Consider the following 22729-nt stretch of genomic DNA (forward strand, 5'->3'; position numbering starts at 1 on the left):
CATGGTTTGTGGGTTTCAGCCTCGCGTCGGGCTCTGTGCTGACAGCCCAGAGCCTAGAGCCTGCTTCGGATTCTGTGTGTGTCTCTCTCTCCGCCCTTCCCCTACTTGAGCTCTGTCTCTCTCTCTCTCTCTCTCTCTCTCTCTCTCTCTCTCTCAAAAATAAATAAACATTTAAAAAAAAATTTTTTTAGTAAATAATTTCAAAGGGAAGAGAGTACCTGTACTATGGCAAGCCTGTCAGACACTACCTTAACCAAGTGATCAAACTCAATTTCACCAAATAACAGAATAGAACATAATGTACTTCCTGAGCCCATGCACTGAGGACATAATACTCCTACAAAAAATATTTAACCTAAGTTTAAAATGTACATGTTTTTATAAGTAAACAAGGAAATATATCCAAATTAAGGGATACTGTGTAAAACAACTGACCTGAGCTCTTACATATGAAAACGCCCTTACTCTTAAGAGATACAGGGGCACCTACGTGGCTTAGTCAGTAAAACATCTGACTCTTAATTTTGGCTCAGTTCCCATGGTTCATGAGATAGAGTCCCACATCGGGCTGACAGCACGAAGCCTGCTTGGGATTCCCTCCCTCTCTCTCTCTCTCTCTCTCTCTCTCTGCCCCTCCCCTCACACTCCCTCTCTCTCAAAATAAACTTAAAAACCAGAGAGAGAGAGATTAAAGAAAATAAAGGTGAAACACCATGATGGCTAGAATTAACTTTCAAATTGTACAGCAAAAAAATTAAAATTCTGAATATACATAAATACACATATACATGGAAGGGATGAAGAAAGTGGGGGTAGACAAAATATGGCAAACTTAATTGGTGTTCACTGTACTATTCTAGCAACTTTTTGGAAAGTTTGAAAAATTTTAAAGATACATTATTTCTTAACTGCTCAGGAGGTTTGAGGTTTTTTTTAAAGTTTATTTATTTTGATAGCAAGAGAGATGGGGGGGTGGGGAGGGGAGGAGCAGTGAGGCAGAGAGAGAGAATCCTGCCAACAGGCTCTGCACTGACAGAGGCTTGAACTCATGAACCATGAGATCATGACCTGAGCCAAAACCAAGAGTCAGATGCTTAACCGACTGAGCCACCCAGGCCTCCCAGTTTGAATTTTTTAAATAAGAAATTCTGAGAAAGTCTGAGAAGCAAAAGACTAGGAGATAAGATGAAAAATTAGTAAAGTAGAATCACAGAAGTCAAGGAAAGAGAGTTTCAAAATGCTGTGGTCAATAGCTTCAATACAACAGAGAGCTAAATTAAAGATGAATTAAATAAAGAAAGACCGCTAGATTCAGCCATTAGGAGATTAGTGGTGACTTAGGGAACAAGACTTTCATTCAAATAGTAGAGTCATTAAGTCAAAGTATAGTAAGTAAAAACAAACAAACAAACAAACAAAAAACAATAAAACATGACTTCTCAAGAAATTCAGGTATGAAAGGCGAAGAGGGTGGAAGCTATAGGGAGACTTTGTATGATCGAAGGATTTGTTTTACTAAACATGGCAAAGACATAAATATATTTAAACAAAGAAAGAAGATAGGATAGAGGATGGAAAGAGAGAAAGAAGTGACAAAGACCCCATACAGGCAAAAAGGGATGAGATCCAAAACATAAAGAATGGGCTTAACCTTGGAAAGAAGGAAGAATACATTTCCCACTAACACTGGAAAGAAGGAAGTAAAGACAGGTGAAAATGCAGATTAATATGGTATTAGGGGTAGGGATCAGAACAGGAAGTAAAAGGAAATCACATGTGACAGCCTCAAATAAAAAGAGAGGCAGTCTATTAAAAGAGGAAAGAGGGGGGCGCCTGGGTGGCGCAGTCGGTTAAGCGTCCGACTTTAGCCAGGTCACGATCTCGCGGTCCATGAGTTCGAGCCCCGCGTTGGGCTCTGGGCTGATGGCTCGGAGCCTGGAGCCTGTTTCCGATTCTGTGTCTCCCTCTCTCTCTGCCCCTCCCCCGTTCATGCTCTGTCTCTCTCTGTCCCAAAAATAAATAAACGTTGGGAAAAAAAAAAAAAGAGGAAAGAGGGACTGATAGCAAAGTTGTAGAGAATGTAAGGAGTTGTCTAAGGACATGTAAAAAATAGTTGGTGAGTACTGGGGGTCCAAATAGGTTGGGGACTATGAATTTGTTTCAGCAGCAACCTACAAGTTTGTGTGATTTTTGCCAGCAATGTTCCAGCAGCTGACATACAGGAATAAAAGAGCATTAACAATGAAATTGATTAAGATTAGGACTTTCCTAAACATAAGGTCAATGGGGCTAGCAAGTGACTGAAATGGCAGATTATGCTGATTAGGCTGGATTCAAAACAAAGTGAAATAAGAAGGGACTTAAGAACTTCAGGAAAAAAACAAAAATGTGAAAGGACTAAAAGGTTTAGGGTCAAAGACCATGCATTGTGGGAATAAAGAAGAAAGTTATTGTTGTATTATAACCCAATACTTCAGAGATGAAGAATACAGTCATGGAGACTGGTAAAGTGGAATGGAAGTGAAACCTGATGGAGTTAAGATTAGAAGGCCAAGCTATGGATTACTTACTTAATACAAGGAGAATGAAGACATCCAGGATGACAAGGCTTAGGAGTGAAGAAAAAAATGATAAAAGGTGAGAGAGGCTCCAACCCCAAAGTAGAAAGGATTTTGACCACAGTATAGAAGAGAAATGGTAACAATAAGCTTATCAGTTTTTCCCTTGAATTATATAGTAAGCAGAGTGATAGGCAGAGACTACATTTGCCTCAAACACTAAATCCTAGTTTCTAGCATAATGCCTGGCACACTGCTGGTTTTCAATTGATTCAATAAAAGAAAGAATGGAAGAAGTATGACCAATCTGTGAACCACAAGCCTTTAACCAAAGGGTCTAAAATTTACAGTGTGGCCTGAACTAATGCCATAGGCAATAGTATTTTGCTTCCAGGATACATTTTTGTTGCAACTGGTAAGAAAGGGAAATAGTCTTTTCCTCAACATTCCACCATAAGAAAATACCCAAATGGTACCATTCCTGTAAAAAAAATCCCAAGATAATTGATAAATTCAGACAGACTGTCCAAATGCACCCCTCATTTAAGATAAAAGACACCTGGTTCTACTTTGATTTCATCTTCAAGGAGGGAAAAAGAGATGTTCTTACCACATACTGAGTTCAAGAGCATTAGTATGCTCTGCTTCCAGGATAATAAAGTCAAAATAAAGAAGCTCAAAGGCAGCATACAGTCATCTTAGCTAGTCAGGAATCAAAATTATGGACTTAATCCTAGCAACCTCTTTCATTATTTACCCTGTGAGCTTATTTTCAGGGGCAACAAGGGGGAAAAAATGAGACAATATCTGATTCTATAGCCAGGCTTAGGGAAAGAAAAACCCTGAGAGTAGGAGGGAATGCTAAGCAGAAGGAGAGGCAAGCAAGTTAGGTTTTAGAAGCCTGGGCCCAAAAAGGAGGTCCGACATTTAGCAATAATTAAATCTATGGATTTCCCAATACATAGCACCCATCCACCATCAGTAGAAAAAAACAACATCTTCTTCTTTTCATTAAAGATACCCATGCCAGAAACATACTTCACTCAAGATAGAATTAGGACTAATTATGGTCAGCCCTGATTATAAAATATATCAAAAGGAATAAATTAACCTAAGAATCTTGACCAGTACTTCTTTCAACATTCCGAGAACAAGCATTACTACACCATCTCCAATTCTATATCTAACAGGTTTTACAGATCAATAATTAATCTAAAATGTTTCCAATGGGAAAGCCAGACAGTACATTAATTCTGACTTATTGATACAGAAACTGATGTTCAGAATATCTAAATTGCTGGAGCGCCTGGTTGCCTCTGTCAGTTAAGCATCCAACTCTTGATTTCAGTTCAGGTCACAATCTCACAGTTTGTGGGATCAAGCCCCAATGACAGCACAGAGCCTGCTTGGGATTCTCTTTCTCCCCACAGAGAGAGGGATTCTCTCCTCTCTGTCACTGCCCCGCTCATACACGTATGCACGCGCCTTCTCTCAAAATAAATAAAACATTAAAAAAAAAAAAAAAAAAGAGTATCTAAATTGGTTCTTTAAGACAATCAGTGGGGAAGGGGGGTGGAGCACCTGGGTGGCCTAGTCGGTTAAGGGTCAGACGTCAGCTCAGGTCATGATCTCACTCACTGCTGGTGAGTTTGAGCCCCGAGTTGGGCTCTGTGCTGACAGCTCAGAGCCTGGAGCCTGCTTCAGATTCTGTCTCCGTCTCTCTCTGTCCCTCCCCCGATCTCTCTCTCTCTCTCTCTCTCTCAAATATAAACAAACATTAAAAAAAAAAAAGAAAGAAAAAAAAAAAAAGACAATCACCAGAAGCACCTGGCTGGCTCAGTTGGAAGAGTATGGGACTCTTGATCTTGGGGTCATGAATGCAAGCCCCATGTTATATAGAGATTATTTAAATAAACAAACAAACTTAAAAAAAAAAAAAAGACAATCACCAATAAAGTTGTGGTCATAACATTTGTTCCTCACCTTGTAAAGTAAAGTCATGCATACCGCTTAAGTAAAAATCAGGAAGAAGATAAAGGTCAAAGTATTACAAACGCTGTAATTTTTGTTAAAAGTCATTTTGACTGTCTTTTAATAGTTTTCTACTAAGACTTGTTTTAAGACGGTGCGATCTTTTCAGAAATCAGTCCCAAACAAAAAGAACAAGAAACCAAATACACATAATCCTTTTTCAATAAAACTAGGAAATGCACCTAACTCCACACCTCAAAAGGTGAAAACAGAGCAGGATAAAGCAATAATGACTTAGTAGAGTAGGGTATTATCAAGCCTAAATGCCTGCACAAAGAAATAACTCAAAAGAAGTTGATTCCATCCATATAACCCTAACAGGTTCAAAAATCAGAGACAAAAATAAAAAGCAAGAAGGAAAAAAAAAAATCATTAGAAACTACAGAAGATGGAGGACCAAAAACAGGTAGATTGCTACCACTTGGAAAGGTGTACTCTACAGAAAAAGTGAAAGATCAGAGTGAAGTGCTAAAGTAAAAACTTGACTTCAGTGAAAGTTTGCATGCTGACAAGGTAAGATCTCCAACTCTTCTCTCTCATCCAGCTCCAGGATGCTTTTTCTAGGCAAAAGAATAGAGGATCTGTCTCAGTACCAACTGACCTACAGACAAATATTTAGAGGTTCTCAGTCAGTTGCCAGCCAACTACACGACTATCCTACACAGATGGAACTTCTGATCAGCTTCTCAGAGTTCTATTCTTAAATATGAACCATCAGTGAAGAACACCAGACATCTAAAGAAGGCCTTTGATATGGAAGAAAAAGACTAAATCAAACTGAAAGAAAACAGAAACTTAGAAAAGAGATACAATACATAGAACAAAAGAACATTTCAAAGAATTATCATTAATACCTTCAGAGGAATAAGAAAAAATACTCTGCTTATTAAAAAAGGATGCTATAAAAAAGAAAAAACAGAGCTCTGGGGAACCACAAACATGATAGCTTAAAAAAAATCAGTAAAAGGATTAGAAAATAAATTTCTAGAAAAATCTCAAAAAGTAAACAAAAAGACAAAGAAATGGAAAAGATAAGAAAAACAGATGACGAGTTGAGGAGTTCCAACATCCAACTAACTATAAATCCAAGAAAATGGCAGAGGGGTAAATTATCGGAGACTATACAAGAAAATCCCTTAGGGCTAAAGGATTCAACTTTTAAGATTGAAAGAATAAAAATAAATAAAATAAGAAGGATCAAAAGCAAGATAATACATCACTGTAAAAAATTTAGAACAACAGAAATCAAAAGAAAATCTTAGATATCTTTAAGGAAAAATAGACCTCTACAGGAATAATGGGAATCAGTATGGCAAGGGACTCCTCGATAGAAACACTCAAGGCTAGATGGAAATAAAGCAAAATCCTGGATGAAAATGACTTTCAACTTCAAAACCACACCCAATCAAACAACTGTAAGGGTATAAAGAGGGAAATTTTCAAATATGCAATATTTCCCCCAAATTTTACCTTCATGCACCCTCTCTCAGGAAGCCACTAGTAGATGGTCACCAAAGGAGGGAACAACGGCATAAACTAAGAAAAAGGAAGATATGGGATCCAGGAAACAAAGAATCCAACACTGACAGTGCCAAGGGGATTCCAAGGATTTGATCAAAGTCCAGTAACAGCAGCTATGCCTAGAGAGCTACCAATATAGACAGGAACAGGGGAACAGAAGATTCTGATGGAATATCTACAGGAAAATAAATGGAACTGACAGACTACCTAATAAGTGGGACCATAGAACACTGGCTTGAACAGAGTTGTTGGAAGGTATAGAAGACAACAGTAGACTCAGAAAAAATGAAGCAAATACGAGGATGGGAAGAAGAAGTGAATGAGAGTAGAGTGGAAGTCAATACACAATTCTAAAACTGAAGTGATAGCAGAATATGCTTATTACTTAGAAATATGGAGACCAGAACAAAGAGCCAAGAGAGTTACCTCAGAGGAAAATTAAGAGCTCTCCTTTCCACCCTCACCAAGCAGAAATAAAACAGGAATAACAATAATGAAACATATCTTATATTCTACGAGGACTTATTGTGTTAGAATTACATTTTCTTGACTAAGAATTTTAGGCCAAAATGTGGGTTTTATAGCAATTAAGAATAAAGTTGGTGGGGGGAGGGGGGAACTCCTGCCTGGCTCAGTTGATGGAGCACGCAACTCTTGATCTCAGGGTCATGGAGTTCAACACCCACACTGGCTGTGGAGCATACTTTAAATTAAAAAAAAAAAAAAAAAAAAAGAGAGAGAGACAACAAAGATGGGGGTAGGGGAGAGAGGAGGGAAGGAATCACCTTTTTAAGCACCTTCATGGCAAATATTTTCCCAGTATTTGCTCCTGTTACTTTCCGTACTTGAAAAACCTGGATAAAAAATACAAGTGTTTCTGTGTTATTAAAAGCTAAACTATGCTAGCCACACTCCCTTAATTCCTATTTATAGGAAACAAACAATACAATAGTTTATATTCTTATAAAAATTAGTAACACAAACACACAAAAATGAGCTGAAAGAACAGATTGTATTAAAGATTTAGTAGTGAAATCTCCTCCACAACATGGGGCCGTCCTATTTGGTCTGCTGACATCTGGTGGCAAAGCTGGTCAGTGACCATCCAATGATGAGCACTCTATATAACTTCATACATAAAATCCAAGTTTGCAGAAGCATAATACCAAAATTAAAAATTATAAAATATCTTATAAATTTCTTCCAGGAATGTCTCTGTCCTTGCTTCACATAAAACTTTAATAATAGTTGACAGGAATTACCATTTACCTATTTCTTAACTATATAGCTATATAAAACATCATCATGCAATACCTGAAATGATATGAGACTCTAAGTGCATGTGTTGCACATTCAAGATAATTAGAACACATTAGAATGTGTCCTTAAGCCTAAGAATAAACTACAAATGTCACGCTATGAAAAAATTAACCTACACAACAGCATAAATAGTTCTTAAACTTAATCCTAACTACTAAAATGGTATCCAAATTCTATCTTTTGATAGAGAATACCTAGGTATAAATTTTCCTGAGCAGAACATGCAAAGGTTAAGGTCATTTATTAGAAAGCCTTGAGCAGAACTATGAAACTAAGAAGTTCTCTTCATTTTTCTTCTCCCTTCTTATATTCTTCAGCTTCCCTAACTATTGCTCCAAATACTGCAAGTCAAAGAACACCAATTCAGATTTAGGTCTCAGTAACAGATAACAATTTAATATGCCATGCCTGTTGAAAGGAGTGGTTTTTAAGAGGATACTTACAGGGGATACCATTTAACCAAAGGAAGGAAGGAATCTTCTAATAATAGACTTTGCCTGGCATAATTACCTATTTATTTATGCAACAAATATCAACTGAATGCCTGTTATGTGTCAGTCTTTTATGTGTATGGTGGTAGAAAGAGAACTTCTTTACATCCCTCAAATAAAATCATGTGAAGTGATCATACCCTCTGCTGACAGCTAGCAAACAAAGATTGAAGAGGACTACTGAACCAGGGCGTAACAATTAATCTACCAAAGACAGACAACAGCTCATTTCAAAAATACTTCCTACCTTTCCATAGCCCCCTTTACCAAGTACCCGAAGTAGCTCGAAACATTCTGGTCTGATTTTTTCTGGCCCTCTGTTCACACTAGTTTCCGAAATTTCAAATTTCTCACAATGTTCCATGCCACTGGGGAGAAAAGCAAAATCAAAAGTAAATTCTCAACAAGTTAAATTGTCTTTAATATACTGTAATTGTAATCCAAAGAAGTAAAAAGGAGAAGGCATGTAACAGCAAATTTACTACCTGTGCTCTGTAAACTAATGATTCAGTGACATAGTAGGTCAAGATTACGATGGATTGATAACTGTATATCTATTTGTTTACAGAACATGCTATTATTTATTTTTGTAAGCATTAAGCACCCTCAAACTAAGATAAATTAGAACAAGTTTATTATATTGACAAAGGAAAAAAGTCTTCTGGTTATTCTTATTTAGTTCATTCAAAATATCCATGAGATTTAGGTATTATTCAACTTTATTTGGAAACTTCGGAAAATCTGGGAACTTTCTAAAAGTACCCAATTAGCTCAAGTCTCTTTGCTACAGAAAAATTCTTGCTAATAAAATGTATCCATGCATCTTTCCATATCTACTATTAGCTTGATTTAAAGACTCCAACACTGGCATTTATTTTGTCACTTAAATGCTTCTTACATGAGTGATCTCAGTCTCCCCTCCAACCTATGGTTTTTACTTAAGGATGGGTACAGAGCAGATTAATCTGTTCTGTATTAACCACAGTCACCTAAAAGAACTTGTCTAAAATGACTTCTGAGATTACACAAATCATTTTACAAATGATGTATTACAAGCAAAACAAGAGCATTTGACTTTGGAAGACATTTCTAAAAACTTGATTTTTTAGTAAGAAAAAAAATCTCTATTGAACTAATAATAATTCCTAACCCACTCAGACTCATATTCAGTATACTGTAAGTCGGAATGAATACCTTTTCCTCAAAATCTATATATGATCTCAAAACACTAGATATGTTACTATATTGGTGCTAAACTCAATAAACCAAGTGCACGTGTGTATATATATATCTATATATACATGACTAGATAATTAAGAACAGGTTATTGCAATCACAGGATGGTTACAAATCAGAGCTGATAAAATCTACTTGTAAGAAAGGCAGCACAAGAAAATCTTTTCACATAAACTTACAGTTCATATGGTCCAACTCCCCCATGGTCCATGCTTTCATTTAACTGACCCTGAAAAATATGTTAAAGTTTTAAAAATAAATTATCTCATAAACATAAAATCAAAATACTTAACGCTTCAGGGGTGCCTGGGTGGCTCAGTCAGTTGAGTGTCTGACTTCAGCTCAGGTCATGATCTCACAGCTTATGGGTTCGAGCCCCATGTAGGGGTCTGTGCTGACAGCTCAGAGCCTGGAGCCTGCTTCGGAGTCTGTGTCTCTGTCTCTCTGCCCCTCCCTGCTCACACTCTCTCTCTCTCTCTCTCTCTCTCACAAAATATAAATAAACATTAAAAAAATTAAAAAAAAAAAAAACAACGCTTCACCCTACAACTAAAGAAGAATTAATGAAATAAACCAGCTTAAAAATTCTCAGTACTTTAATAACAGGCAAATGTGATGAATAAAATACGGTTCACAAGAATATGGGGACTTCACTTTTAATTTTCTATGACAACTAAGCTACAGATGCTACTTATCAATGATCTAGAAACAAAACCAGGTGATTGTTCCTTTAAAAATTACATTTATTGGGGCACCTGGGTGGCTCAGTCCGTTGGGCATCCAACTTCAGTTCAGGTCATGATCTCACAGTCTAGGAGTTCAAGCCCCACACTGGGCTCTGTGCTGACAGCTCAGAGCCTGAAACCTGCTTCAGATTCTGTCTCCCTCTCTCTCTGCCCTCCCCAGCTTACACTCTGTCTCTTCTCTCTCTCTCTCAAAAATCAATAAACATTAAAATTTTTTTTAAAAAATACATTTATTCAGAGGCGCTTGGATGGCTCATTTGGTTAAGCGTCTGACTCTTGATTTCAGCTCTGGTCATGAGCTTACGGTTCTTGAGTTCAAGTCCCACATCAGGCTCCATGCTGACAGTGCGGAGCCTGCCTGGGATTCTCTTCCTCCCTCTCTCTCTGCCCCTCCCCAGCTCCTGCTGTCTCTCATGCACACAAGCTCGCTCACACTCTCTCTCAAAATAAATAAACTTAAAAAAATTATTTATTCAAAAAATACATTTTGTGTATTATAAAACTAAAGCACCACATTCTGAGTTACTAGATCAAACAATTTACACCAAGTGGTACTCTGATATGCTTCTGAAGCACAAAAACTAACACAATGTTATAAGCCTTATGTAACTACAACCCAACTAAGCCTAAGGCAACCACAACCAGTCCACAATATTGTAGTGTAGGATGTGGCTGACCAAAGCAAAATAATTAAGCACTACCCTCAAATTGTCAGGAGTCATGTTGGCCAAATATTCATTCTAACCATAGTATAAAGGGATGCAAAATTTAACTAACCTTCTGTACACTAACACTGAACAATTCAAAAATGAAATTAACATAACTCTGTTCAGGGGCACCTGGGTGGCTCAGTCAGACAAGCATCCGACTTCGGCTCACGTCATGATCTCATGGTTCATGAGTTCAAGCCCCATGCTGGGCTCTGTGCTGACAGCTCAGAGCCTGGAGCCTGCTTTGGATTCTGTGTCTCCTTCTCTCTCTCTGCCCCTCCCCTGCTCACGCTCTGTCTCTCTTTCTCAAAAATGAATAAACTTAAAAAAAATTTTTTTACTAAAAGATAACTCTTCAGAATAGTCAAGAATAAAATAGCATCAATTAGAAAAAATTTATCAAAAGAAGTGTAAGACTTGTACATTTGATAACTACAAAGCATTGCTGAAAAAAATTAAAGAAGGGAGCCTGGGTGGCTCAGTCAGTTAGGCGTCCAAATCTTGATCTCAGGGCCATGACTTCAAGCCCTATGTTGGGCTCCATGCTGGGCGGGGAGGCTACTTAAAAAAAAAAAAAAAAAAATTAAATACCTAACTAAATCAAAAGACACTCCATGTTCATGGATCTGATGACTTAATATTGTTTAAGATAGTTATACTAACCAAACTGGTCTACAGATTCAACTCAATACTATCAAAATCCCAGGTTCCTTTCTTACAGAAATTAACAAGCTGATCCTAAAATTCATACAGAAATGCAAAGGACCCAAAGTAGCCAAAACAATCTTGAAAAAGGAGAACAAACTGGAGAGCTGACATTTCCTGATTTTAAAATGTACTACAAGGGTGCCTGGGTGGCTCAGCCAGTTGAGTGTCCAACTTCAGCTCAGATCATGGTCTCACAGCTCATGGGTTCGAGCTCTGAGTCAGGCTCTGTGCTGACAGCTCAAACACTGTAGCTGTTTTCAGATTCTGTGTCTCCCTCTCTCTCTGCCCCTACCCCCACGCACGTGCTCTCTTTCTCTCCCCCTCCCTCCCTCAAAAATAAATAAACATAAAACAAAATGTACTACAAAGCAACAGCACCTAAGACAATGTGGTACTGAGATAAGGACAGATATATAAATCAATAAAATAGAATTCAGAGCCCAGAAATAAACTCTTACATCTATGGTCAACCAATTTTTTACAAAGATGCCAAAAAAATTCAATAGAAAAGGGACAGTCTTCCAATAAATGGTACTGGGACATTTGGATATCCACATGAGAAAAAATTACTTTGGACCCCTACTTCATACCATACTTCCCCATACTAAAAAGTTAACTGAAAATTGATCACAGGTCTAAATGTAAGAGCTACAACTATAAAACTCTTAAAAGACACACCTAGGATGGAATGAATCTTCATAATCTTGGGGTAGGAGATGATTTCTTAAGACACATCACCAAAAGCACAAACAATTAAAGAAAAAAATCAATAAATTGGACTTATTCAAAATTTAAAGCTTTTGCACTTCAAAAGGCAAAACCCACAGAATAAGAATATATGAAGGGGCACTTGGGTGGCTCAGTCCATTAAGTGTCTGACTTGATTTCAGCACAGATTATGATCTCACAGCTGGCCCCGTGTCAGGCCTTGAGCTGACAGTGCAGAGCCTGCTTGGGATTCTCTCTCTCCCTCCCTCTCTCTGCCCACCCCCCTGCATGCGTGTGTACATGAGTGCTTGCTCTCAAAATAAATATTTTATTATTTTTTTAATGTTTATTCCATTTTTGAGAGACAGAGAGAGATAGAGCAGGGAAGGAGCAGAGAAAGAGAGCGAGAGAGAGAGAGAGAGAGAGAGACATAGAATCTGAAGCAGGCTCCAGGCTTCCAGCTGTCAGCACAGAGCCTGACGTGGGGCTCGAACCCATGAACTGTGAGATCATGATCAGTGAGCCAAAGTCAGACACTCAAACAATTGAGACACCCAGGTGCCCCATAAATAAACATTTTTTAAAAAGAATATATGAAAACTTCTGTAACTCAAAATTTAAAACAACCTAATTCAAAAAAAATCATTTAGAATTTGCATAGGTATATCTCCAAAGAAGATAAGCACATGAAAAGATGTTCAACATCATCTGCCATTAAAGAAATGCAAATGTAAACCAAAATTATGCTGAAATACCCCTTCATATCCACTAGGATGGCTATAATTAAAAAGAAAAACAAATTTGGCAAGGAAGTAGAGAAACCGGAACACTTGTACACTGCTGGTGGGGAATGTAAAATGGTACAACCACCTAAATAGTTTGGCAGTTTAGGGGTGCCTGAGTGGCTCAGTTGGTTAAGCAACCGACTCTTGATTTTGGCTCAGGTCATGATCTCATGGTAGTGAGAATGAGCCACGTGTCAGGCTCTGTGCTAACAGCGCAGAGTCTGCTTGGGATTCTCTCTCCCTCACTCTGTCCTTCCCCCAGGTGCAAGCGTGGTCTCTCTCTAAATAAATAAACTTTAAAAAAGTTTGGCAGTTTCTTCAAAAATTAAACATAGACTTACCATACGACACAGCCAATCTACTCCTGTATCCATCAATAAAAATAAAAATACATGTTCCACAAAGACTTGGGCACAACTGTTCATAGCAGCACTATTCACAACAGCCAAAAAATGGGAACAACTCCAATGAACACCAACTGGTGAAGTGATAAATAAAATGTGCTTGATACATACAATGGAATACTGTTTGGCCGTACGTATATATATACTATGACATGGATGATTTTCAAAAACATTAAGTTAAAGAAGCCAGACACAAAACTCTACATACTGTATGATTCCATTTATACAGAATGTCCAGAAAAGGCAAATTTATAGAGATGGGAAATAGACCAGTGGTTGCCTAGGGACAGAGGTGGCAATAAGGAGTGACTAGTTTCTTTCAAGGGTGATAGAAAAAATGTTCTAAAACTAAATTGTGTGATAGTTGTACAGCTCTGTAAATATACTAAAAGTCACAGAATTGTTATAAAAATAACTTTGCAGAATTCAGTTATTAATATTATAAAACATAGCTTTAAAATGAGTATTCTTGAATATAGTCTGGTTATGAGTCTTTCAATATATACAAAAGGGCATAACTTAATTGGGCTCTCAAAAATGCTAAGTTTTTGTAAATGTTGAATCACTAAATTGTACACCTAAAACTAGTATTACACTGTAGGTTAACTAACTGGAATTAAAATAAAAACTTTTAAAAAATGGTAAGATTTGAAGTTTTTATTTATAATTTTAGAACAATTCAAAAAATATTTAAGTGAACACATCTTTCTTCAAAGGTACCAGTCAGTACAAACTACACATAGAAAACTGATAGTATTCTTAAACAAGGGATGTTTAAATGCCCCCTACACTGCAAATTTCAGTGGAAATTTGCTCATGGTGTGAGCAAGTCAGAATGAAGTCTAACACTAGGGATGTATGTTTCAGTATTCAACTGAGGCAAATGGATAGGTCAGTATCAAGGGAAAAAAATTCTTGCAGTTTCAACTTGATAGTTTCTTCTTGGGGGGGAAGGGTAGGGGTAGTTATGCTTAAAGGTTTTTTGGTTGTTGTGTTTTTTGTTTTTGTTTTTGTTTTTTTTTTTTGGTCTCTGGTACTTCACATAATCACCCACGATGGCTTCACTTTAAAGACAAAAGACTAACTTCTCTCACATGTGATAAAACTGGCAATATATAATTGTTTTTACTTTAATGTTAGTTTTACTTAATTTTAAATTAAAGACCACAGAGTAGTTAACACTAAACCATGACTTTGAAGCCACCTAGAAGGATATGCCCTGTGGCTATGTTTCATTTCCGGAGCCAGCCAGGCCTGTATTACCACCTGCATCTGTGTTTATAACTTCCTACCGTTACCTTCTGGAGAAGTATTTGAGGCACAATGCTTTTCTGCTACTCAACATTACCTTTAGAAAAGTCTTATATCAGAAGTATCAGGTTAACACTATGTAATATTTACTGACAACTCTCTTTCATAGGAAACTCTTTAGATTTTTTTAAGCTTTATGACCCATCCAATGCTTTTTTTGTGTGCCACTATGATTGACAAAGTGAATCCTGCTCATCTAAGGTACTATACATGATGCAAACCAGACCACCAGAATATTTCCAGTTTTAAATTAAAGTTGTATATAAATTCAAGTTAATATGCCTAAAATCCCAATGAAAACGAGCACATTTTATAAAAATGTAAATAAATTGTAACAGAATGGGTGAAATATCCTCAATCCAGTTATTCATTATACTGTTTATCCACTTGCTTGTTTGTTCACAGACATTTCCTTATAAAATAAGATTCAGTCATTAAAATGAGTTGGAAGAAAAGGAATAAACCTTGCTCAAAATCTTCAGCTACTTAAAAGTGCTCCATGGGACTCCCAGGTGGCTCGGTCAGTTAAGTGTCCAACTCTTGATCTTGGGTCAGGTCATGATCTCATGGTTCCTGAGATCGAGCCCTGTGTCAGGCTCCACGGTGTCAGTGCAGGACCTGCTTGGGTTTCTCTCTCTCCCTCTCTTTCTGCTCTTCCCAAAATCATATGCATGCAAGTGTGCACTCTCTCTCAAAATAAATAAACATGAAAAAAATTTAGAAAAATAAAAATGCTTTATAGAACCTATTACAACGCAAGATAAGAACTGATGAGATGTTATTCTGTAATTTTTCATAGCTGCAAATATTTGCAATAGCAGTTTGTTCTCAAAGCACTAAAAATTTTTTGCTCACTAAAAATCTGATATCCCAACCTGAAACTCATGCAGTCTCTGTGACTACTTCAAATTTTGAATTAGTAGAGTGAAAGTTAAGGATTAGACTTTTCTATTACTCTTTTAACTTTGTGTCTCCACAGAAAACAAGTTTCCAACATTTTCATAACCTAATGAAAATCTCTAGAGGAAAACTTTCCCTTAGTTTCAACTTACTCTCTCCAAATTATACCATCACCAGTGAAAAACAGACAAACAAAAAAGACCCAAATCCACCTATCCTCCTCCCAAAAAACCCTCTCACCCACTGCTTTTTAACATAGTCCTTTGAGGTATTCAGAGTCTTTTTCTAGTTAGGTAACGGATATTCAGCTTTATCCATAAATGCATTCATTTACTCGCCTCATCCTTTACACACTGAAGAAATTAACTATGCTGTGTAAATACATAGGTTTCCTAATAAATATTCACTGTAATACATCTAAAAAGGCATACATATCTAAATAGGACCAATAATTAAAAAAAATACTACAATTTCAAAAATGCACCTCTAGTATAACTGCATTTATTAAGTCTCTAAGCATAGATGAGGATAAACTTCAATGTTTGGTTCCTTGGCAACGAGTAACACTGACAAGCTATATATCCATGAACCACCTAACTGCTTAATATGCCAGAATATTTTAAGAGGACAGTTTATATACTTGATCTCACATAATCCTCATTTTACAGAAAAAAAAAGTGTCAGAGAGCTTAAGCAATTTATTCTAGGTCACACAGTCAGTGACAAGGCCTGGAGGGATGTGAATTAACTTCTGACACACTGCAAAGAGGTACATTATGAAAAAGACTAGTAAATGCAATGAAGCCATGCAATGAAGCTTGCAAGCTGAAAGGAGTCAGAAGATACTACCAGTAGTTACCAATGTGGCCTTGTGTAACCACCTCTCTAGTTTATGCCTGTTTCCTTACTATGAAATGAAGAAGTGAGGCTACTGTGTTACGAACCAATGTTTTAAAAGTTTGTGTACTAAAGGTAGTAAATTCACAAATGGCCAGATTTTCTAAGAATCTAAACTTCTTTCATTTTTCAGAATTTGTAAATTTGGGGGCACCTGGATGGTTCAGTCAGTTAAGTGTCCCACTTTGGCTCAGGTCACGATCTCACAGTTTGTGGATTTGAGCCCCGTGTCAGGCTCTGCACTGACAGGTCAGAGCCTGGAGCCTGCTTTGGATTGTGTCTCCCTCTCTCTCTGCCCCTCCCCGACTCATGCTCATGTTCCCACAAGCTCTCTCTCTCTCTCAAAAATAAACATTAAAAAAAGGGGGGGGGGGCGCCTGGGTGGCTCAACTGGTTAAGCATCCAACTTCGTCTCAGGTCATGATCTCATGGTTGGTAGGTTCGAGTCCCACACTGGGCTCTGTGCTGACAGCTCAGAGCCTGGAGCCTGCTTCGGATTCTGTGTCTCCCTCTCTCTCTGCCCCTTCCATGCTCATGCTCTGTCTCTGTCTCAAAAATAAATAAAACATTTTTTAAAAATTAAAAAAAAAAGCTAACTTTAACTCCATAGGCAAATGTATTAAAAAGGACAATTTTCAATACCCACCTTATAAACTGTGTGATTTTTATTTAGACTCATTTGATTATGAAAAGAACAATATATTTTAGCCCACTTAGTTTCTTAAGATGTTCAAAATTGTTTATGTATAACATCCCAATGTTTTTGGCAACCAGTAAGGTACAACTTACTTTCCAGAAGAGGAAAATCAGGTGAAAAATAGGGAAGCCACTTACATAGTTAGAGCAAACATCTGACACCAGTGGTTAACTCATGTACTGATCTAGACAGTACATGACCTTAAATTATCATGAGGTTATCACTGATGATCATTTGCCCAGAATAAGTGATTTAGCATGACAACAGTATTTTTGAACATCAAGTGCAATTTGTGATCTTTCAATAAATTTATCTTGAAAAAAAGAATGACATTACACAAAGAATAACAAACTAATAGAGTGCCTGGGTGGCTCCGTCAGTTAAGTAACCAGATTCTTGATTTCAGCTCAGGTCATGATCTAGCCATTTGAGTTTGAGCCCCCTGTCCAGCTCCAAGCTGACAGTGTGGAGCCTGCTTGGGATTCTCTTTCTCAAAATAAACTTAAAAACAAACAAACAAACAAACAAACAAACAATTAAGACAGCAAAGGTAAAAGCAAGCTATGCATTAGGAAAATTCTAAATTTAGGACCCTAAATTACAGCAAGGAAAGCCCTCACACCACCATTCACAAGTCTCAGTTCAAGCAATTTATTTTTGGCAAACCAAATCACAGCTGTCAACGCTGGGTTTTTTCCACCCCAAAATTACACGAAGTATTCTGGAAAAATGTAGACATCTTCAACTAGGGTAAAAGTTACAAATGCCGTGTGTCGTTAGAGATGCTTTTAAAAAAAAAAAAGTCACACGGAAATGGGGGTGGGGGGGTTAAAAAAAAAAAGCAAACAGACAAACCCTGGAAGATGCAGCAGAGCCCCCTTGCTCCCGAAATAAAACTCCTGGTGGCTGTAACAGCAGCGGCAGCGCTACTCCCGACAGAAGTTTTCAGCTGTCACTTCTAACAGCTGAGCGCTTCCTAGGAGAGAGCGACAGGCCGAGAAGAGAGGTGGTTGTGGGAGGTCTCAAGATTTTAATACTTGAAATTTACAGTCGAAGGAAAACCCTTCCGCACTTCACCTGCACTTACGGGACACCCAGTAAGCGAACACCCCTTCCCCCCAACATGCGCTTACACCACTCGCGCCCCGCCACATTCAAGTTCAACAGCTCAAGGAATTAACCACGCGCCCTTTTCGTTCACTCCACGAACAGACTGCTCCGGGCTGCGCTGATTAGGAGCTATGGGCGCGACCTGCACCTGCGAGTCCTGGAACGGCCTCACACCTAGGGCCAGATCCACCCCGCCCGCTCCCCTGTCTCGTACAGCGCGGCGCCTGTGCTCCTCCAAGAGACTACTCGCGCCCCCTCGGGTCTCCGCGCTCTCGGAAGCGCCAGGCTTCCAGGGCCCGCGCCGCCGCCCTGGCCCTGTCACCTCGGGCCCCCCGGGACCCCGGGCCTCACCCCCTCCTCCAGCTCATCCTCAGAGCCCGCGTCCTCTGGCTGGTCCAGGTCTATGTCAAACACTCCTGCCATGTCCTCAGCTTCCCTGTCTCGGAAGTCCGGCGCTGGGTAAAAGCCGTCCCGCCTCCGTCGTCGCCTCATGGGCCCGGACCCGCCGCAACCACCGCCGCTGCTGCCGCCATCACCGGCTGCTTGGGCTTAGTGCGTCTGCGCTTAGGCCCTAGACTGGCTCCTCAAGTTCAGCTCTAGAGCATGCGTACAGAGTTCTATGAAGCCGAACTGTGGGCAATGAACATGCGTAGAGCTTTCGCCTGGAGCCAGGTACTGGCAGAAGCATGCGCAGAACCCCAGCCGAAGCCTCTTATGGTAGCTAGGCCATGCGCATTGTGTGCTAAAGCCTTTGATGGACAAGGAGCATGCGTACCATGTCTGAAGTTGATAAATTGAAATTGAACATGCGTAATTAACCTCTGAATACCGGGGGAGGGGGGAGGAACCTACAACAAAACTCTTGGTTTATGAACATGCGCATTCGTTCTCCGTAGCTTTTTTTGGTATTGAAAGGGAGCATGCGCATAATGACGGGATTGGCCCTCTGAAGTTTGAACAGGACCGAAACGGCTGGTTCTGGGTCTGTCAGTGAGTGGGGTTTATGGGGAACTCCTGGAGCTAGTGGGGAAAGGGAGAGCCTTGGTTTGCTATTCTAGTTCAGTGGCCTTGCGAAAATCACATAACTTTTCAAAGCCTCGGTTTCCTTATCTGTAAAATGAGAATAATGATATCTAGTTTGCAGGGTTATTTGAAAATTTACAAGTACAGTTTGGCTAGAAAGCCACTGTTCGTTCTAGTGCTGCACAGACCTGGTGTGAGGTCTTTACCAAAAATTGTCTTTTCATTGTTAAAAATAGAGAAGACTTATTCCCTTATTTCCTCTGGTTCTGTCTTTCCAAGCTTAGTATTCCTTGCTGTCTACCTGAGCTAAACTCTTCTAAGTGTTATTGTCATTACCAGGCCAGAAGGTGATTGGTAGAGAAAGAAAGTCGTTATGTAGAAGAGAGAAAATTAATGTTAATTAAATGTACAATTGTTGAGCTAGCTTCTGCATTCCGTGTGTTCCTGTAATGTGAAGTATATACTAGGAATTCCTTCAACTAGCATTCATTTTATTTTGTTTTGTTTTAAATGCATGCTTAGGGAAATAGTGAATACAAATCAGATTTCAGAAACTATTGAGCTGTCTGAATGCATTTGGGTACAGTAAATTCCAAATCCCAAAACTGTGTGTAGAAAGAGAACAACTTCCTTGAATGATTAAGCTGTTTCATCTATAACACCATATACATGGCATTTTAAAATTATACTTTTATTGATGTGTATTAATACATATGACATTCCTTATTTATTAGTAATGTAGTGGTTCTCAAAGCCTATATTTTTCTATTACAGGTTGCTCACTTTTTTGAAGGAGGCCTAGTTTGCATCTCAGCATGTCAATAGTAACAGTGCAACTTGGTCAGTGTGGCAATCAAATTGGTTTTGAAGTATTTGATGCTCTATATAGTGACTCACACTGTCCCCAGGGACTCTGCTCCAAAAGAGAGAATGAGGTGTATCAAGCATCTTGCAAAGAAAGATTCTTCAGTGAAGAGGAAAATGGAGGTATGTGTGGTCAGTCTATCCATTGTTCTCTCCTTTTCTCTGACATAACCAACCTCTTCAAGGCCAAGTCCTCCATGTGGTATCTGAATCCCATCTCTTTTCATGACTTTGCTGTCAGCACTTTGTGTCTGTGTTAACAACCTTTGCCTCTCCAGTGGCATCTTCCCTCGGCACATGAGCATGCTCGGATCTCACCAATCTACAACCAACCAAACAACTTATGACTATAGCTTTTTTTCTTTTTTCAAGATTTATTCCCTTTTGGGTGTGAGCACTGTGGGGTGGTACAGAAAGTACAGAGAATTTGGAATTTCATTTGGAATGAAAAAACATTTTTTTTCAATAAACTCTACCCCCAACATGGGGCTGGAACTCACAACTCCAAGATCAAGCATCACATGCTCTACCGACTGAGCCAGCCAGACACCCCAGTTTTTTTCCTTCTTATGTCTTTACCTTCTCAATCTCCTAATCACTAGATCCAGTGACTGTTTTTCTTTTCTTAATTCACTTAACTTTTCTCCTGGATTTTATTCCATTAGCTATAAAATTCTCTTCTTGAAACTCCTTCTCCTTAGTCTCTGAACTTTTTTTTTCTCCAGTGGTTGCATCTCTGGCTTCCTTTCCTCTGTCCTCACTTACATAGCTCTCTCTGGGCCATTTCAGTTACTGTTGTAATTTGCTACTTCTTTGACACTAGTGACTCTCAAATCTAGCCTAGCCTCTCCTTTTTTTTTTTTAAATTTTTTTAAATGTTTATTTATTTTTGAGAGAGACAGAGACAGAATACGAGTGGGTTAGGGGCAGAGAGAGAGGGAGACACAGAATCTGAAGCAGACTCCAGGCTCTGAGCTGTTGGTACAGAGCCCAACGTGGGGCTCAAACCCACAAGCTATGAGATCATGACCTGAGCTGAAGTTGAACGCTCAACCAACTAAGCCACCCAGGTGCCCCATCTAGCCTCTCTTTTAAGCTGCAGACTGATTAGTGGACATCTCCACCTGCAGCCCCCTGTGTACCTCAAACTGAGCATCTCCATATGCTAGGGTGTTTGTTATCTTTCCTTTAGAACTTGGGCTCTGATTGCCCACATACTATCAAACATAACCATCTGCTTAATTTACCTCCTACATATATCTCTTCTCCCCTTTCCGTCTTCACTGTCATTGGCTTAGTTCTGGCTCTTGTCCTCTCTCACCTGGACTGTCACCTGGACTGTTTCAAGACATTCCTTCTAGTTTCCCTGCCTTCACTTTTGTGTCTATCATATCTATTCTCCAGACTGCTGTATTTATTTGTTATTTTAGAGAGAGTGTGAGTGGGGGAGAGGGGCAGACCAAGAGAGAGAATCATTTTTTAAATATTTGTTTATTTTTGAGAGATAGAGAGACCGAGCACAAGCAGGGGAGGGGTAGAGAGTAAAGGAGACACAAAATCTGAAGCAGGCTCCAGGCTCTGAGCTGTCAGCACAGAGCCTGATGCAGGGCTTGAACTCGTGAACCATGAGGTCATGACCTTAGCCAAGTTCAGACGCTTAACTGACTGAGCCACCCAGATGCCCCTAGAGAGAGAGAATCTTAAGCACGCTCAGCACGGAGCCTGATACAGGACTCAATCCCATGACCTTGGGATCATGACCTGAGCTTAAATCAAGAGTTGGACACTCAATTGACTGACCCCCCTCGGCGCCCCCACACTACTGTATTTAAAAAAGTCATCTGACAGGGGCGCCTGGGTGGCGCAGTCGGTCAAGCGTCCGACTTCAGCCAGGTCACGATCTCGCGGTCCGTGAGTTCGAGCCCCGCGTCAGGCTCTGGGCTGATGGCTCAGAGCCTGGAGCCTGTTTCCGATTCTGTGTCTCCCTCTCTCTCTGCCCCTCCCCTGTTCATGCTCTGTCTCTCTCTGTCCCAAAAATAAATAAACGTTGAAAAAAAAATTTTTTTTAAAAAGTCATCTGACAAGGGGCTCCCAGGTGGCTCAGCCTGTTAAGCATCTGACTTCAGCTCAGGTCATGATCTCACAGTTTGTGAGTTCTAGCCCCACATTGGGTTCTCTGCTGTCAATACAGAGCCCACTTTGGATCCTCTGTCTCCCCTCTCTCTCTCTCCCCCTCCCCCACTCCTCCCTCTCCCTCTCTCTCTCTCTCTCTCTCTCTCTCTCTCTCTCTGTCTCAAAAATAAGCAAACATTAAAAAAAAAGCCAATCACCTGACAGGACAACTGGCTGGCTCTGTTGGTATAGCATGTGACTCTTGATCTCAGGGTTATGAGGTCAAGCTCCACATTGGGTGTAGAGATTACTTAAAAAATAAATAAAAGGGGCACCCGGTGGCTCATTCAGTTGAGCATCCGACCTCAGCTTAGGTCATGATCTCGCAGTCTGTGAGTTCGAGCCCTGCGTCGAGCTGTGTGCTGACAGCTCAGAGCCTGGAGCCTGCTTCAGATTCTGTGTCTCCCTCTCTCTCTGCCCCTCCCCTGCTCATGCTCTGTCTTTCTCTCTGTCAAAAATAAATAAACATTTAAAAAAAAATTTTTTTTTTAATTTTTTTTTCAATGTTTATTTATTTTTGGGACAGAGAGAGACACA

At 39.3% G+C, this 22729-nt stretch overlaps 2 protein-coding genes across 21 annotated transcripts in view; one reads left to right on the plus strand and one right to left on the minus strand.

The window, feature by feature from the left end:
• The window catches only part of RPS6KB1 (ribosomal protein S6 kinase B1), a 111762-nt gene extending 93029 nt beyond the window's left edge, over positions 1 to 18733 (minus strand). For 5 of the 16 annotated variants that reach the window (XM_045045147.1, XM_019817580.3, XM_019817579.3 and 2 more), the window contains exons 1-4: positions 18485 to 18724; positions 9337 to 9386; positions 8169 to 8289; positions 6896 to 6964 (exon numbers count right to left, since the gene is read on the minus strand). In XM_045045147.1, coding sequence (XP_044901082.1) covers positions 6896 to 6964; positions 8169 to 8289; positions 9337 to 9386; positions 18485 to 18625 — 381 coding nt within the window. In that variant the 5' untranslated portion in view covers positions 18626 to 18724. Of the gene's footprint in view, positions 1 to 6895; positions 6965 to 8168; positions 8290 to 9336; positions 9387 to 11999; positions 12204 to 17878; positions 17986 to 18484 lie in introns of those variants that run through there. The other 11 variants (XM_045045149.1, XR_006589868.1, XM_045045143.1 and 8 more) reach the window with 10 other exon arrangements.
• A 91-nt stretch (positions 18734 to 18824) lies between these two features.
• The window catches only part of TUBD1 (tubulin delta 1), a 33110-nt gene continuing 29205 nt past the window's right edge, over positions 18825 to 22729 (plus strand). For 2 of the 5 annotated variants that reach the window (XM_045045153.1, XM_045045154.1), the window contains exon 1: positions 20004 to 20143. Coding sequence is in view for 3 of the 5 variants with exons in the window: in XM_045045152.1 (XP_044901087.1) it covers positions 19972 to 20143 (172 nt within the window). In the remaining 2 variants the exon portion in view is untranslated. The other 3 variants (XM_045045152.1, XM_011289092.3, XM_045045151.1) reach the window with 3 other exon arrangements.

This window comes from Felis catus, chromosome E1 (assembly GCF_018350175.1).
Source record: "Felis catus isolate Fca126 chromosome E1, F.catus_Fca126_mat1.0, whole genome shotgun sequence".
NCBI classification, from domain to species: domain Eukaryota; kingdom Metazoa; phylum Chordata; class Mammalia; order Carnivora; family Felidae; genus Felis; species Felis catus.